The 13359-nt window shown below is 38.2% G+C and overlaps 1 protein-coding gene across 2 annotated transcripts in view; it reads right to left on the bottom strand.

Annotated features, from left to right (window-relative positions):
- CDK6 (cyclin dependent kinase 6) overlaps positions 1–13359 on the bottom strand; it is a 224268-nt gene that overhangs the window by 149391 nt on the left and 61518 nt on the right. For both annotated transcript variants that reach the window (XM_037136487.2, XM_053655106.1), the window contains exon 3: positions 10324–10459. In XM_037136487.2, coding sequence (XP_036992382.1) covers positions 10324–10459 — 136 coding nt within the window. The remainder of the gene's footprint in view (positions 1–10323; positions 10460–13359) is intronic.

Genomic DNA, 13359 nt, shown 5'->3' on the forward strand with positions numbered 1-13359 from the left:
TAACTGTTGAGCTTGAGCTGAGATGGTCGGAGAAGGAACCATGAAGATGTGACATGAGTTGGGGCTAGTTAGAATGGTAAGTAGACATCCTACTTGTGGCACTTGGGGGACAAAGGCGTGGAACATTCCAAACAGAATGAACAGGAAGTACACACTGAACTGGAAATATGCTGGAAAAAGAGAAAGAAAGCGAGTGTGGATGAAGAACAGTGAACCAGGAGAAGGGCGGAGGCAGATCAGAGTTTGGAGGGTGAAGGAAGAAAGAGCACCAGATCACACAGGCTTTATGATTCTACTCTACAGGTCACAGGCAACCCTGGAGAAAAGTTTTCAGGAGGGACACAACGCTTTCATGTATGTTTTCATAGTGCTGTCATGCAGAGGGTGATGGATAAAGGGACAGAAGTAGAAGCAGCATGTGGAGTTAGGAAGCTAGCTGGTTTGATGAGTCAGACTGCAGCTCAGCAATGAAGATATTGAGAAGTAGACGGGATATTTTTGGAGCATAAAACCAAAAGTACTTGCTAATGGGTTGGATAAACATAGGAAAGCAAAAAACCAGAAATGGTGCCTAGGTTTGGAACTCAAACAGCTGGGCAGATTGGGAAGGCATGAGTTAGGGAGAAAATCCTTGGGCAATGTTTTGATGAAGAGATTATCAAACTCTTGGTTGACTGTAATGCATTTAGAGTGTGCAGAAAAGTCAGGTGGGACAGTAAATGATATATGAAGATTTTGGCCTAAATGCCATCTGCCAGAAAGTGCAGACAGGGAAGAACAGAGAACTGAGGGTGAAGCCTTAAATGTTCCAACATTTAGAGAAGAGTCAGAAAGGACACTGTAACCAGGAAAGTTTGGGCACATGCTAAACTTAGTTGAGAACTATCTGCTTCTATGCAGAGCATCACTCTGCTGTCACCACGGTGATACAGGCTGGGTATATACTGCCAGTAACTTTTTAATGGGCTCTACAAACAGATTTGATGCCTAAGGCGAGAAAGTATTTACTCAAGAAACTCCAACTCAGCTTGATCAGAATGTCATTTGCTTATTTTCATTAGTTATTATTTTAGTGAGTCTGTCTAGAAGTACCTTTAGAAAGACACTAAACTAGCATTTGCTAAGTCATATTTCCTTTTAGAAAAACAACAAAACCACTAAATAACTGTTAGAGTTTGTTATTACATAATTTTAGATAAATGTATTTGCATATGTCTGTCCTCTTTCTTCTGATACAAATTCAGCTACTACAAGGGCCTGAGAAATTGCTTAAGCATATGTTTCTGGTAGAAAATGCAAAATCTAAATGATCTAACAATGTCCTCCCTGAAGAAGCTTCTTGAGTTATTGTAAGTTACCACAGGTGTAGCAACCTTATTCTGCACCTCCCCCTAAATTTGGGGTTAAGGCCGTGTTGACTCACTTCCAACCGTCTCTCCTACTGGAGTTGACGCTGATCGCTGGCGCTACTATGATTTAACCCTCTAGCTGCTCTAAGACTGGCTGCTTCACTTTTGCTTAGCAACACAGATGCTGTTTCTCTTTTTAAAAATCCCCCTGAATTCTGTGTATGTGTGGGGTGGGGGGAACGCATACACAGGTAAGGGTACCTGTGAGGAGGGTCTGGTTTGGGTGGAGAAAACATTTCCTTTGAGTCAAAAGACCATTTGAAGCTAACTTTCCACAGAGAAATCCCAGATTACATTCCTAATAAAAGTCCAGATGCCTGTTTTTGGGAAAACAGAATGCTTCTAAGCACAAGAACAAATATATGATGGATAATGTAATTTTATAAGGCATAATAAGGATCTGGAATGTGCATAAATCAATCGAGTAAAACATTACAATAATCAATCTTGTAATTGATATGGAAGGGGAGTGAAACCAAAATGAAAGACTCCTAGGACTCAGGCTGGGGACAGCCTAAGGAGAGTCTGAAGAGGAAGCTGAGACACTAAGCCTGGGAAAGGGCAGTGTGTGTGTGTGTTGAGAAAGAGAGAGAGAGGCGGTGGTGAAGGTGAAGGTGGAGGAGGAGGAGACAGTAAAGAGAAAGGGTGTACGTATGGGGAACACAGGATCTTGAGTATCAATACAAAATAAACGGCCTGGCCCTGGCAGGCATGGCACAGTTGGAGACCCGTGTCCCGTGACCGAAAGGTTGAGGGCTTGGATCCCGGTCAGGGCACAGACCTAGATTGTGGGTGTGATCCCCGGTTCGTGTGCGTATGGGAGGGAACCAATCAATGCTTCTCTCTCACATCAGTGTTTCTTTCCCTTCCTCTTTCTCTAAAAACAATAAATAAAATGTCCTTCATCCTTGGGTGGGAATTAAAAGAAAACTAAAAAAATAAAAAGAAAACAACTCTGAGAAACCACGCTGGCCTGCTCAAAGCCTTAAGAGATCCCACTACAGGACTGAACTACTGGAAGTCATGTTGCTATGAGTTGAGGCCCATCTTAGAGTAAACGACTAGCCTGTGAGGTCTTCTGAGCCAGAACTACTGTTGTTACAACATCGTACTTTTCTTTCTAAAATTAATTTCATTAAACAGTTTTCTCAGGCGTCGTTCACACATGTAGTTTCTTTTCAAATTATTTCATGTTACTATGAAAAGTAGTTTGCATTAACTATCAGGAGAGATGCGTGCACGTGTGTTTTAAAAAACATGGTCTCTTCAATTGCTCCAGTCATGATATTAGATTGAAAAGAATGTCCTTCCAGAATCCTTATCATTATTGCGGAGTACTTGTTCTTTGAATTTCTTGCCTTGTTTTTAAGATCACCTTATTATGCAACATCTGCTCTGAATTTCAAATGTGATAAACAGAGTATGAGTGTCGGTGGCAGATGGCTAATGACCAGCAGCGACAGGGCATTCAAGCCTGCCTTGTTTTCTGAGGAGCGATATTTTCATGTTAATTTGCTCTGTGTCCTGCAAAGATGAGACAAATCACCTGCTCATAATTCAGGCCAAGTGGAGACCACCAAGAGCAGAGAGGGGCCATGACTTGACTCCTTTAGGGTGAGAGGAGGGATGGCTCTGGGACACTTTCCTCATCTGTAGTCCAGGGGACCAGTCAGTCACTTTGCATTATGTCAGCTCGACAGAGATGAATCAGCCCCAAGCATCCCATGATGACATCAGAGCCACTGTTTACTGCAAGCAGATATTATTCATGAAAACAGATATTTCCCAGAGGCAGAGAACAGGTGCTATTAAGAGTGTGTGTCAGCCTCTGAAGTCTGGGCTTTGTAAAATAGACCTAATAGTACATTTTATCTCCTAATGAAACTATTAACAACCAACAGAAATCTCTAAGAAACAGTCAACAGAAGATAAAATGAAATTGAATTCACAGAGAAAATGACCCACCAGACACACAAACGCTGAGCTTTTTAGCCTTCTCAAATCCAATGTCAGAGATGCATAAATAAAATATAATTTCTGTTCTACCACTGGGTCATCCAAAGAGGCAACATGGTCTTGAGCTAAAAGAATCCTGCCTTGTTTTGAAGAGGTAGCTGATCTTTTGTGTGACTGTTCAGGGTCTTCAAATCAGACTTGTGAAATTGTTGCCAATTTCATCAAACACGTTACATTCACAGAATGTCCAAAGACTATTAAGTTCTTAAAGAGCTTGCTTATAAGATAGTCCACGAACCGGGTCATATACTAAGACAGATAATGAACTACATAAAGGGAAGCCTAAGTACTGAAATGATAGTTCAGTACAGAGGGCACGACATTTGGAAAGCCTATAAAACATTGTGATTTTGTACATGAGTCTCTCCCCACATATATCCTGCCATGTAGTAGTCCTTTCTGGGTAGTAGTTACAAATGACTAAGGAACAAGGGGAAGGAATTTATTTATAGTTCTTGTTCTTTCTGATACTTTGTCATAGGGTGGGAGATAAAGGCATGAAAGAGAAAAAATTAACAATCTGAAAGCCCCCTTTTTTTCATCATAAGGTCCCCATAAATAAAAGGCACCAAATAAGCCAAGATATTGATAATTTCTCATGAACTCTCAAAGAATAACTTAGGGTGCCAATTTCTGCCTCATAAGTTTAATTAAACATGGAAGTCCAAGAAGACAACATCAAACCTCCAATGACCAAATAAAATTAGAAAGCAAAAGCACTGAACTCTTCCAAAATCAAGTAGATCAAAAAATAACTTCTGAATTAGAAAGAGGAAAGCAAGACTGGTCATTGTGCCAATGATAAACCCACGAGGCAAAATTTGGTATTTGTTGACTTCACATAGGAAGCTTCTTTATACAAAGTTCCCCCTCAATGTAAATGGATATTCCTCGGGGCCCGAAGAAAAGATATGAAAGTGAACAACAATTAAAATAAAAAGATATTAAAGAATGTGATGAAAACCTCAAGATGAAGTATGAGTAAGATGTATATATGTGCTTATTCATTTTTTAAAATAAGTAGTATTTTTAAATGTTGCGAAGAACTGCCTATGATTTATTTTATTCTCATGAGCCTCTCAATGACAATTTTTGGTTCAGGACTGTACCCTTAAATACTTAGTCTGACATGAGCACTATGTAGTACTTACAAGATTTTCCCCTTAAATACTTAGTCTGACATGAGCACTATGTAGTACTTACAAGATTTTCCCCAGGAGTTCAACCAACTATCAGCCTTGACAAAAAATATGTTTGAGTGATTTTCTGTCTTTAAAAAAACCCAAGCAATAGAAACAAAAGAAAACAAATGGGACATCAAGCTAAAAAGTCTTTGCTCAGCAAAGAAGACCATCAACAAGATAAAAAGACAACCCAGGGAATGGGAGAACATATTAACCAATACATCTGATAAGAGGTTACTATCCAAAACCAAAAGAACTTACACACTCAACACCACCACCACCACCACCACCACTACCAACAACAGCAACAACAATCCATTAAAAATGGGAAAGGTAAAATCTTTTTAAAAAAAATTAAAAATGGCCCTGGCTGGTATAGCTCAGGGATTGAGCATGGGCCTGTGAACCAAAAGGTTGCTGGTTCGATTCCCAGTGAGGGCACATGTCTGTCTCTCCCTCTTTTTCTCCTTTCCTTCTCCTGTGTCTAAAAATAAATAAACGAAATCTTTTAAAAAATTTTTAAAAAAGGTCAAAGGACCTGAACAGAAACTTCTCCAAAGAGGACATACACATGAACAACAGACATATGGAAAGATGTTTAATGTCACTAATCATCAGAGAAATGCAAATTAAAACCACAGTGAGATACCACCTCACACCTGTCAGGATGGCCATCAATAAATCAACAAACAACAAGTGCTGGAGAGGATGTGGAGAAAAGGGAACCCTAGTGCACTGTTGGTGGGAATGAAGACCTGGGCAGCCAGTGTGGAAAGCAGTATGGAATTCCCTCAGAAAACTAAAAATGGAGTTGTTTTTTGACCTACCAATCACAGTTCTGAGAATATATCTGAAGGAACCCAAAACACTAATTCAAAAAAACATAAGCACCCCTATGTTCATTGTAGTGTTACTTACAATCACCAAGATATGGAAGCAGCCCAAGCGTCATCCATCAGGAGATGAGTGGATAAAACAACTATGGGACACTGATGCCATGGAATTCTACTCAGCCAGAAAAAAGAAAGTTTTACCCTTTGTGACAGTATAGATGGACCTGGAAAACACTATGCTAAGTGAAATAATCCAGTCAGAGAAAGACAAATACTGTACGATTTCACTTATATGTGGAATCTAATAAAATAAACTAACAAGTAAAACAGAGACAGACTCATAGAGAGCAGACTCATGATAGCAATTGGGGAGGGAGATTAGAGGTGGAGGGAGGGAGCAAGAAGGAAAAGTGACTTATGGACATGGACAACAGTGGTGACTGCAGGGAGGAGGGGAGTACAAGGAGGTTAAATGGTAATAGAAATACACTAAAAAATTAAAAAAACATATTTAAATGAACTTGGAAAATTGTTACATGTGTGCACTGGGAAAATAAGCCCATCATGGGCTCTTTTCCAACAAACAGGCTGATGAAAAATGGTACTGGACACAAAGATTTTACCCTATAATATCCAGTCAGACACTACGGAGCATTCCAGTTGCAGCCAAATACTGCCCACCCAATGTAATTATGTCAGAACACGCACTAGAACACCGTGCGTGTAAGTGGGCTAACAGGTAATCAGTGCCACAGAAAACACGGCAGGAGACAGGTGGTCAAGGAAAATTCCCTTAGCCTAAATGATCTGACAGAAAGTCTTTTCTAGATTTTGTTTTACATCTATTTCATATTAAAACATTTTACATTTTTATAATTATTTTGCAACATGATGTGTTGATATATGCCAGACATTGTCCATAATAATATCTATGACTTTGAAGAACATTTTAGAAAATATTTTGGTACCATAATGCAAAAAATCAGCTATATCTGTGCTTACTGATAAGTTTTTTAACTTGACAATATACCCCTGAAGTACATAAACAACCATAGAAAACATGCAGCACATGTTTCCTTGTGGACTTAAGCTCTTCCCTTACACTCTAAGGTCCTCGAGTTTGGTTGATGACTAATTCAGTTTTATGTCCCCGGACTGCCTAGCACTGAACTCTTTAATCAATAGTTGTACAAGTATACTCAGAAAAATACTCTTATTACAACAAAGCATTCTCTATAAAGAATCCAATTTGTGTTTCCAATAGGTTGTTCACAATAACAATATTCTCTTGATATACTTATTGAGATGTTTCACAAATGAGCCTACATAATGAAATATTTGTTTTCTGGTTCTGTGCTTAAAAGATACTCAATTAACCAGAATCTCGACTAGCCAGAACCTCCTATTGGGTTGCTAAAAAAGTCTGTATGGTTTTTTTCCCTACAATAAAAGACACATTTTTCATTTTCACCAGTAACTTTACTGATTTGGATATTTTGAGTATGTCAGCTACCTCCCATATGGTATTATGTTGATCGTCCTCAATTAATGTCTCAATTTGATCACTATGAATTTCAACTGGTCTACCCGACTGTGGACTATTGGTCAAGGAGAAATCTCCAGTACAAAACTTCGCAAACCACTTTTGACACGTTTGGTCAGTCGCAGCACCTTCTCTATACACTGCACAAATCCCTTTTTGCATTTCAGTTGCATTTTTACCTTTCTTGAAATAATAAAGCATAAAATGCTGAAACATTGCTTATTTTTTCCTCTTCAACATTAAAGTGACTACACAAAAATTCACCAATTTTGATAATAATTGGATGCACCCTAATATGACAGCTGTCACAATACAATCTAACAAAACTGTTATGAATGAAACTGAAGACAACTAAGAACAACTAGAGACATCATATAGAAAAAAATAAATGACCTTTTTGGCCAACCCAATACTTAACAGATGTTTATCCTGCAATCCAATTGTTAAAAAAAAGTCAATTACAGAAACAAAAGATACAAGTCAACTTAAAACTACTCGTTTGATGATATTCTAGAGTATTTAAATGATTATTCATATTGTGAATAAAAACCTTACAGGATCACAAGCGCCTCAGTTACCAAAAAAAGCACCCTATATTTAATAAGGAAGAAAAGTATATTAGCAAAGTTTAGAAATTTTTTTAAAAAATTAAGGATGAAAACAAATGGATATTGTGATTAGCCTTTAGATTAGCAAAAAATGTTCAGTTAGCCATTAAGATACACATTACTTGACTGAAATATTTCAGTTGGCCGCAGCTTTACCTTACGAAGAAAACACCAATACACATTGACCCCAAACCTTAAATGACCACAGCCTGTCTCCCAACCTCCACCCCAAGCAGCTAAAATGGTCCCTGGGGGACAGTGGGGGGTGCTGCCCTGATGGCAGAGGAAATTTAACAGCCTCTGGGAAAAATCTCCTGTTCAGCACAGAATGAAAGGACATTCCTTTCCTTGAAGAAAGATAAAAAACTCAAAAACACTTTTAACAAGTCACCTTGTCAAAAGTTTCTGGGGACAAGCAAAGCCCCCTACCCTTGTCCTCCATCCCCCAACCAACCCTTGGCTTGCCACTCTGCCACTCCCCTCCTCTCCTTTACCTCACTTTGACCGCCACCCTTCTGCCTGTTCCTCATTTTATCCTGCTTACCTTTTCTTCCCTCGAGAACCACCCCCCACCTCACTGCATTTCTGTTCCTGCCAGATGAGGCCTTAGCTTAGCTCCACTCTGGCTTACCAATTACTTTAACCACTGATACTTTTGCTAACAATTCCAAAACTCAGCAACCTCTAACATCCTAGGGTAATTTAATGTGAAGCTCAAAAGATCTAAGTAGGTGGCAATGTATGGTTTAAACATATGGCTATCTTCTCTTGCTGCTTAAAAAAAATATGACCTCCCCAAAATAAAAATTTTAAACTCAGAAATATATCAGAAGGAGGCAATGATTATTTTTTCAGCCTATGCTTAAGCTGTTGATTGTCAATGTATCTTATTTATTGAGTATCGAGGTATATTAATCAGTGCTTTTCAACTGGTGGGCCACAAAATTTTTTTAAACATGCAATACCTGATTTATTTAGTCAGGGGCACTAGCATCTTTTCTCTTAAATTGTCAAATAAAAAAAATGACAACAGCCAATACAACAATGGCCACCTGGTGTAAACGAATCAAAATTATACCTATTTTTTGTCAGATTGGCAAAAAGATACTTTTTGGCATGTTGCAGAATTTTAGCAATTAGTTTATGTATGCCACAAGATAAAAAAAAGGCCAAAAATAACTGGTTTAAGTCACCATGTAGGGACCATCAGAAGAATACAAAGATGAACAAATAGGTAAGAAAGATATGGACATAAATAATCACAAGTAAAGGTAGAAAAGTTCACGAAGAGGGAAAGATATGTAGATCAAGGGCTGTAAGTCAAATGAGATTACTGCCAGCTACACAAGTCGATGGAATGATATCCAGGGTGGGCGTTGAAGATGTTCAGCAGTGACTACTGGCAGGTGGGGAGGGGGAGCAAGGAAATGGTAATAAGAAGGAGGGCCACGGAGGCAGGAAATTATGAGCCTCAATAAGAGAATGGGGATTAGTCCAAGGTGGCCAGAAAAGGGGGCATGTGAAGAGGGGCTGCGCTCTGCCCTGCATGTGGAACATGGGGGTTTGGACAAACTCAAAAAGGAGACAATAAAGCCACCAGAATAAAATTTGAGAGGAAAGACAGGTGCCAAGGTAGAAGAGGACCAAGAACAGGCAGTTAGAAATATCTACATTTAAAGAGATGTAATGTCCTTGAAATTGCTCAGAAAGAATGAGACCATTACTGTGCACCATATTCTTTTATGAAAGGCCGATGGGAGAAAATAAGTTCTGTATTAGTCTAAAAGGAATAAATCAAGTTCTAAATGTCAGTAATGGGAATACCACCACCTATCACTGAAAGACATTCCTTACTCTGTTTAGAAGATAAACTATATTCACCTATTTATTCTTACAAAAATGACTCATTTCTAAACAATAAATGATAAGGTAAAGAGTCTGTTTAATTAAGTCACTTAATTCACAAAAACAGAAGGGTCTTCCTGAAGACCCATACACGATGAGCATAGATCTAAAAATCTACTGGAAAGTTCAACTAAGAAGAACAAAGAGAGACCAACAACACTCTTTAATTAGCTTTTCCCATTTAAAAGCATTTCTAGTCAGTCCACTGCATTTAGCTAGCTGACCTCTAGAAAGTCTGAAGTCATCTTTGAATCCCTAGAGTTTGGGATGGTAGCTGGCACTTGGCTTCCTGTAAATGTTTTATTAATGAGAAAAAAATGAAGAAAGAAAGGCCTAACACCAGCAGTTGAGGTTCACACAGCATGAGTATGTCCTGGAGCCAGGACAAGCGTATTCTATTCAATGCACTCTAAGCATTTCAACGTATAGCTCTCAGAGTCCATGAACCATCAGAAAAAGACTGAGCTGTATTTACTATACTATAGTTTCCAAGGTTAGAGCCAGATAAGTTACAAGTGGATATTTTTCAGCAAAAGTATTAGAACTAAAGGATTTTCCACTGAGCCCTAAAATTAATGAACTAGAATATATCCCCTTTGTAAATACCCCACTTAGCTATATTGGATATATTTATCTATACATTGAGTTTCAAGGGCTCTAATGTATAGATAAATACATTATGCTAAGTGAAATATGCTAGTGAAATAACCACACATTGAGTTTCAAGGGCTCTAATTGTGGCAATTTTCATAAGGAATGAATGTCATAGCTTAACAGACCCTAACAGTGTGCTCTGTAACCAGGCAGAAAGGTGATTCTCGGTACCTTTATGGTTTCGGTGGGCACTCCAGGCTCTGGCACTTTATCCAAATAAGTGGTCAAGTCTTGATCAACATGTTCAAACACTAATGTTAGTTTGGTTTCTCTGTCTGTTCTTGACACTGTGCACACATCAAATAACCTAAAAGAAAAAAGAGATATTGAGCAGGTGGCAATAAGCAAAGCAGTAACCCATATGTCTTACACAAATCCCTCCATTTGATCAAATAGGGATAAAAGAAGGTCGGTACTGACCATTCCTTGTGATCATATGCAAGCACACCTACCAGGACCTGACACTTTAATGTCAATATGAAAATTCGGGAGAGGAGCACTTGGTGGCAAAATGCATGGTAGCAAAGAGAAAGCGACAGGACCTGAGCATGGGAATATCTGCTTGGAGTGTTTCCTTGGCTAAGACCTTAGGTGGGACTCGCTGATGGAGACAATTTCAAAAACTGCAGCCTAGGAAAAACGTTGTTCTTAGCTCCCAGTTCAAGAATTATTAAAAAGACCAGTTGAGTATTCTTTGGAGATGCTGGACTCTGCAATGAATTTTTTCCTGGAATTTAAGATGTTAACAATTGTGCCTGTGAAAATAAGTATGACGGAATATAGAAAAATTTGGTTTAATTCTAAGAGAGCCTTCTCATCCTAGTGAATCAAAGAATTTCTCTAGAAAGGGTATACATTTTTGGTTTCAAAATTCCAAATATCATGCTAATCAAAACTGTGAATTTCAAACTTTTTTTCCAGGGATGGGGGGAAGAAACTGCACCAGTAAAACCATATCACCCTTAAATGATAAGGACAGATTACTTGATTATAACAAACTTTATAATCAAGTTTAGATGGGCAAATTCAATATCGTTCATAAAATTCTACAACCAATTCAAATGGAAGTTTCAAAAACAAACTTTTCAGTAGTAAAACAATTTTCAAGTCAAAGGGCAACTGTCCTTTTAATTTCAACCATACATAGCACAATATCTGGTATATAAGATGTCCACCAAACGTTTGAAAAATTAAACCATCCACAAACAAGCTGTAAGTAAACTTCTTGGTAAGAATAATAGAAACACTAAGGAAAGGCTAAAAAATTCTATTTCTATTACTTTCTTTCATTTTTAAAAGTTAGTAAAACTCTCCAAGTAGACTAACTATAAACGTGCTCATAACCCAACTACTAAAATGCAGGGTCGACTCTCAATTACCCACTTTGTATATTACCTCTGCTAAGTCGTTAACTGCAAGCTGGTTCACTATACCACCCTACTGAATTTCCAGGCTACACAGGTCCCACAACATTTGGTACTTCCCTGTGAACCTCAACTAAACTTTAAAAGAAAACTAAAGAACACTGTAAGTTAAATCTAGTGGGGTAAATACAACCACCAACCACGCGTACTTCAAAGCCAGATTTTTAACTATGGGCAGTTTGGGGTGAGTCCTACAATTCCATTAAAATCAATTAAGATCACCTCAGTTTCTTCCTTACATATACCTACTTCCAAATATTCTGAATGCTAAAGTTTTAATAATCTACTTCTAAAGTTAGTTTTTTTCTAAGTTCTAAAGTCTTCCTGTGTCACTAATGTGACGACTTCTGGAATATTATTCTGATAAAATAAAAACTCCTAATTAGTAAATTTATTCAAGGTTGTACCATAAGTCATTAGAGTGCCACACTATGAAAAAGAATGCCATTATGCATGGATCTAACACCTTGGATATTTATCAAGACAATTCTTTAAATTTGGCAATTTGAGGTAACCACCATTCACTCGTAGGCTCCTGTGAACCACCTTCTTCCCATTAAACCTACACAGTTTGACAGCTTCGCTTTTTGCTTCCTTTAGAAGAAAAGGGAGTTCCACAATCATCACCCTTCTTCCTATCTGTTGCTTCTACTTTTGTAATAAAACAAAACAGCGATGAGCCAAGAAAAATCAAGAACAAGCACGGGAACTACACCCCTGCAGCTGTGCTTCTTAAACGTTACTTTAAACATGTTTTCCATTACAATTAATTACATACATTAAAATTCATTTATTCATTACAATTAATCTCCTAAATGCAAACATAGTGTTTAACCCAGCCTGAGGTCAGCATTCATTTCAGTAACTCCAGTTCTTATAGCACTTAAGAGTCTTTAATATACAAGATATTTTACTAATTTCCAAAAGGGATGTAACTGGAGCATGAAGTGATCACAGAACACTGCTGAACTGAAGTCACCGAAGCCATCGGCTCTCAAACGGTCGCTGTTACCCAACAGCCGTGGCAGTACGTGCGTTGCTTCATCTCATAAAACCGTTTTCACACACTCTTGGTATGGCACAATTTGAGAATAACACCTAACCCACCCAAGGTATTTTCCTCAAAGTTATAGCGTTCTTCAAAATATTAAGACTCACTCTTTTGAGAAAAGGTCCTAATTTTGTTTTATTTCTTTTTGTTTTTCAATTACAGTTTACATTCAGTATTATTCTGTATTAGTGTCTGGCGTACAGCTTAGTGGTTAGATAGTCAGATACTATACAAAATGTTTCCCCCGCTATTTCAAGTACACACCTGGCACTTGAACCAAGTTATTGGTTATTATTGACTTTTCTCCCTATGCTGTACTTCACATCCCTGGGACTAATTTCTAATTGCTGATTTGAAAGGCCCTGTTTTAACTGGCAAAAAATTTCCTTAGAATTTTATTTATTTATTTTTAGACAGAGAGGAAGAGAGGGAGGATGTGAAGGAGAGAAACATCGATGTGAAAGAGAAACATCAACAGGTTGCTTCTTTCAAGCACCTCAACCTGGGCCTGGCCTGCAAACCAGGCATAAGCTGAGTTGGAATCCAACCGGCGATCTTTCGCTTTGCAGGATGATGGCCAACCAACTTGAGGCGCATCAACCAGGGCTAATGTGCAAGTTCTTAAACGTGGAATTTTTAAAGAGTCGTGTCACTGCACAGAGTAGAAACTTCTAATGTAAATGTTAATGTGTATGATTATACACACATATCCTAGGCTACAGAAAGAAAGGT

Source organism: Artibeus jamaicensis, unplaced genomic scaffold (assembly GCF_021234435.1).
Source record: "Artibeus jamaicensis isolate MK-2021 breed Jamaican fruit bat unplaced genomic scaffold, CSHL_Jam_final contig_923, whole genome shotgun sequence".
NCBI lineage: Eukaryota > Metazoa > Chordata > Mammalia > Chiroptera > Phyllostomidae > Artibeus > Artibeus jamaicensis.